Genomic DNA, 5,673 nt, shown 5'->3' with positions numbered 1-5,673 from the left:
AATAAGATATTAGTATTCGTGGTTATTACGTTAAGTATATTACAAAGTATATAGATACAAGATACACGTCCGTTTAGGATGGTGTACTGGTAAGAACTAACCACTATACATAGATTGGCAATGGTCATTAGTATAGCTAATACATTCTGGTAATTTCTGGAACATACTAGCACTATGAACCTTGCCCCTCAACACCCTCTCTCAAGGTATATAGTGCATGCATACTAATCCAAGCTCACCCACACTAATTTACAATACCTATATTGCTCACACATTTTCTGTGTTTAATGCCGCTCAAACCTTTTGTAAACATATCTGCTGGCATTCTTTCTGTACTCAGATATTTTACATCTATCACACCGCACGCATACTCATTCCTTACAAAATGATGCCTTACATCTATATGTTTAGTACGCTGGTGATATACATCGTTCTTGATCGTACTGATTGCGCTCTGATTATCATTCAGTATCGTGACAGTCTCTGATTCTTCCTGTATACCCAAACTTACTAACAGGCCTTTCAAGTATAAGGCCTCTTTAGTAGCCTCCGCTACCGCCATATACTCTGCCTCTGTACTTGAGAGCGCCACCGTCTTTTGTTTACGCGCTTCCCAACTAATTACAGATCCCGCCAGAATGAATCCATATCCCGTATACGACTTACGATCCGTTGAGTCCCCTCCCCAGTTAGCATCTACAACAGCAAATAGAGCTAGCCCGGTTTGCTCAAATCTCAACCCGTTATCTATCGTACCCTTCGAATACCTCAAAACCCTTTTCGCGGCTTTCCAATGCTCAACATTGTAATTGGTATTGAATTGACTTAAATAATTTACCGCGTACATTATATCTGGCCTAGTAGTTATCGCAAGATACAACAACGCTCCGATTAAACTTTGGTACGGATATTTATTCATTTCTTATTCACCCCTAGTAGAAATGATATCGAGTTTTTAGCCAGTCACTAGCCAGTTTAACTAGACTTAAACCAGTAACTGGCCAGTGTAATATCGAGTTTCTGTCAAGTAACTGGCCAGTTTTACTAGAGATCGAGCAAAACATGGCGGCTTCAGTGAAACTATCAATCTTAAATATTGAGGTTTTCAAGGGTTATAAAAAATTGTCAAATAAAATAAAAATAATGTTAAATAAACGATATGACATAAACGTTTAATTTATATTTATTAAATAAATAACATCATTAGATTAATAGAATAACAACAATAAATCTGACAATAAAGTAATTATTTTTAATTGAAGAAAATTAAAAAAATATTATTATATTATTATATTTAACAGAAAAAAATAAACAGATGCACACACTAGTAAAGGTACAGTGTCGGTATGACCAATGTTTATGACTTAGTTGTAGGTGGCGCGATTTCGAGTTTTTACTCGATATCACTGGCCAGTTACTGGTTTATATCGAGTGAAAACTCGATTATTTCTACTAGGGACTCGCACATTCTGGTTTTACTAAATTACTTTTAGCCTCAATGGGTGTGTCTATCGGTTTACACTCATCCATCCCAAAACGTTCAAGTACGGCCCTGGTATACTGTCTCTGTCTCAAGAACACACGTGACTTTTCGTCCCGCTCAAACTCGATACCTATACAGCTTTTAACTAGTCCGAGATCTTTAGTCTCGAATGACTTTGACAATGTTATGTCCCCGTGAAAATTTTATGTAATTTATTGTGTTTATATTTTGATTTTTAGAAATCTATAGATTTCTTGGAATAACTTGTTTCGGGGGATTCACGGGGAAACATGGATGTGAAATTTTATAATAATAGATTTTATTTCGTGGTTTTAAAGTTTATTTAATCACACATTTAATTATTAGACACCAAATGAAAATTAACAAATTTAAAATTATTTAAATCCATAAGAAATTACTATTTAAATTTATAATTCAGTTATTTAATATACTTGTTCACGAATCGCTTATAAATGTTCTAAGTTAACAAATTCATATTATTTGAATAACTATTTTATTTTAAATTCAAAATTATTATTTAAATTCGTATTTGTGTTAATATTTTGACAGTTTCTTTAGATTCATATTACAATTAATCTTGTATAGTATTGTTTCATAGTACAAGATTATATTTACATTCCCAAATTAAAATTATTTATTCAGATTATTATTGAAAACATTAGCGTTTCACAGATTAAATTATTATTGAGATTATTAATTGAATTTTTATTGTTTTATAATTCACGCATTAGAAATTGTTATTTGAATTCACAATATTTCGTAAAGTACTAATAAATTCACAATTGAAAATTTATTTGAATCAATATTCAAATTATTGTTGAAACACAAATTAAATTAACATTGAAATCAATATTCGAATTATTATAGGTCCATAATTCACAAATTAAAGTCAAATTCACTATTGTAGTTAAAATTCACAAATTAAAACTAGTTATTTAAATTTAACAAAATTCATAATAAAATTTATTTGAAAATCACTTTCATTAAATAAAGTGATAAAAATGAATTATTTAAGTATATTTTATGTTCAAACTTGAATGAAAACTATTTGAGAATCACTTTCATTAAATAAAGTGATTCAAATAGAATATTTAAATAATATTTCTATTTAAATAATATATAAATATATATACTGTTTAATGTCTCACAGTAACAAAAAATATTATTTGGAATATTCATCACTTGATAAAAATTTCCTTTTGTTATCCGTCGGAAACTTGGATGAAAGAGAACATACGTTCAAACGCAAATTTCACAATTATGTTTTAATTCACAGAAATTTATTAGATTTTTACGGATAAATTTTGAGTTTGTTATATTAATTGCCCATAAATTTCACTTCACAAACAGATAAAAATCACTGCACCCTTTTATTTTAACGCAGGGGATAAATTTAAATTTATTGATATTCTTGAATTGAAACTTGTAGTGGTGAAAATCGAAATGTCCTTGAGAATTGTATGAATGATAAAATTTGAAATATCCTTGAAATTAAATGTATGTAATCCTTGATTGGACGCAAAGCGGGATCACACCCGAAAATAATAAATTTTAATATCCTTAAAACTGAATGGATGATAAAATTGAAATATCCTTGAAGTTGAATGAATGACAAAAATTGATTGGACGCAAAGCGGGATCATACCCGAATACTATACTTGAAAACTACAAATAATAAAAAAAAATAAAACGGGGTCACACCCGACGAGAACGGGATTACACCCGACGGTAACCGATTTACATCGTGGACTGCTGAATTTTTCTGACTCTCTTTTGCGGATGCAGTAACTTTTATTTTACTTTGTAATTTAAGATGGTCTACCATGGTAGGGGCTATGAGAAAAGACTTAGAAACACTCTCCCATAGTTATTGTTTATTCATCAAAAATTTTATCGATGATCCAGGTTTTCTCTGAATCTTTATTTATTTAAATAAATCTGATATACCATATCAGCAATTTTTATTTATTTAAATAAAATAAAAAGTACTGCCATTGGCAGTTTAATTTATTGCATTAATAAATAATAAAATTATAGATATTTTCCAAAATGCGTAGGTCAAAATTTGTAAAACTGAAATTATTATTAAATTTGATGTTCCGATAAATTTAATATTAAATTTGGGGGTATTACAGCCCTCTGAACGATCTTTTCTTGATTTTTGGTATTAGGATAGCAGCAGGAGTAAGTTGGTCGTTTACTCTTGCTGCAGGCGTTTTCATTAAGTAAATCTGGGCTTCGCTCTATTGTTTTGCTCCGCCCGGTACTCAGGTTACAGTACGGTATTCGCGCCCACTCATATGTAATGTTTCTACCTACTCGTATGCTCTCTTTTGTACAAGATGGTGTACTTAATTATTTTTATGAATATTTATTTATTTGCTATAACTTTAATTATTTCGAACTTTATATGAATATGTATACATATATATTTATTATTTAACGTTTAAATGTATAAATCGTATATTCATTAGTAATATATATATATTTAATATAATTTGGAATATATATTTAATTATTATTTAATTTAAAATATATATTTCATTCCATTTAAAGTATATAAATTATTTTCCAATTATTTAAATGCTCATTCGGTTTAAATTTATCCGATTTTAATATATATATATATATATATATTATCCTAATAGTGTATATTTATTTTTATCCATATATATATATGTGTACCCATATATATATACATGCGTAAGGGATGAAGGATGCCGAGTTCGTAACAACAACGCTTTCTTTATTTCACCTATTGGCAGGGAGTCTAGTATATGGTGGGGACAACTGAATCGATCGCAGCGCTCGCTGTGGGCACAATTTCGTTGAATCATGCTCTTATTGAAAATAAACACGTGAAAATGAAGTTTAAAAATAGTTCATAATAGTTATTGTGTCATTAATGTTTGCCTTTGCTCATCGTTTGAGGTTAAAACAATATTTTAAAATTTATTGATTCATATCCGGTTTGAATAATGATTTTTTTCATTGCCTAAAAATGATTTTTTAACCCTTCGTTACTCGCGCTATACGGCGATTCCCCGCACAACACTACTCAACCTAATAGAGTTGGCGCGAATACGAGTAAGATACTAGAAAAAGCGCGTGTAACGGAAAGTTAAAAAAAAATTATAAGTTAGTTTCTTAGTTACGATTCACAAGCAAATTATCATGAATTAAAATAAAATTATTTTTTTCAATTTTGTTAAAAAACTCAAGTTACTATTCTACTATTTTTTAAACTTTTATTATTGTAGTTATCATGTATTATTTGTTTTGATTTTATCAGTTAACATTATTCTATTCTAAAATAATAGTATTTATTATTTATTAAAATTTTTTATACTTAATTTTGTTATCGAAATATATTTAATTTAATTTTTTCTATCAAAAATACAATTGCTCTTTTTTATTTATATCATAATTAATTTTTATATTTTGATTTTGTAACAAATTCTTATTTTCTACACTGATTTTATATATCTTTCATAATTCTCGAGCATGATTTTTTGTAACCATCAGATGTCGTTTTCGTCGCGCTCCCTGCCAATCCAGGCCTCGTCGTCACTAGCTAATAAGATATCATCTACGTATATTGCTATATACATCATACTGTCACCTTTCCGGTTCACAAACAGACATTTGTCTTGTGGCACTGCATTAAAACCTAGTACATTTATTCTATCTACTAATTTTCGATGCCACTCAACCCCGGCTTGGCTCAACCCATACAACGACTGCTTCAGAGCACATACACTGTCACTCCCTGCTTTCAAGCCCTCTCTCCAGCGCTTTACGGTTTGTATTATTTTCCCGTCGCGTATTATCTTCCCGCCTAAACCGATGGGCTCACCCGCACTTATCTTTTCGATAATCTCATGCATACACTCGGGCACTTCCATGTATACACTTGTGCGCAATTCACCGTTTAAATATGCGGTAACTATGTCCATCTGGTGAATTTTCAAGTTGTATTCCGCTGCTATCGCTGCCATGATCCTCACCGACGTTGACCTCACTACTGGTGAAAATGTCTCGGTGAAATCTTCTCCTGGCCTCTGAAAACACCCTTTTGCTACTAATCTGACTTTTCTTTTGCCATCAGACTTAGTGCAAAATACGGTTCGGCGCGTTTTGATCCCCGGACAGAATATCCCCCGGACAAA

At 30.7% G+C, this 5,673-nt stretch overlaps 1 protein-coding gene across 1 annotated transcript; it reads right to left on the bottom strand.

Annotated features, from left to right (window-relative positions):
• Positions 1-244: 244 nt before the first annotated feature.
• On the bottom strand, positions 245-919 carry LOC130670524 (uncharacterized). The gene has a single exon (XM_057473938.1). The coding sequence runs from the start codon at positions 917-919 to the stop codon at positions 245-247; it is 675 nt and encodes a 224-aa protein (XP_057329921.1).
• Between the last annotated feature and the right edge of the window lie 4,754 nt (positions 920-5,673).

The sequence above is a fragment of the Microplitis mediator genome, chromosome 6 (genome assembly GCF_029852145.1).
Source record: "Microplitis mediator isolate UGA2020A chromosome 6, iyMicMedi2.1, whole genome shotgun sequence".
Classification (NCBI taxonomy): Eukaryota; Metazoa; Arthropoda; class Insecta; order Hymenoptera; family Braconidae; genus Microplitis; species Microplitis mediator.
This window is presented reverse-complemented; position numbering and strand designations above follow the sequence as displayed.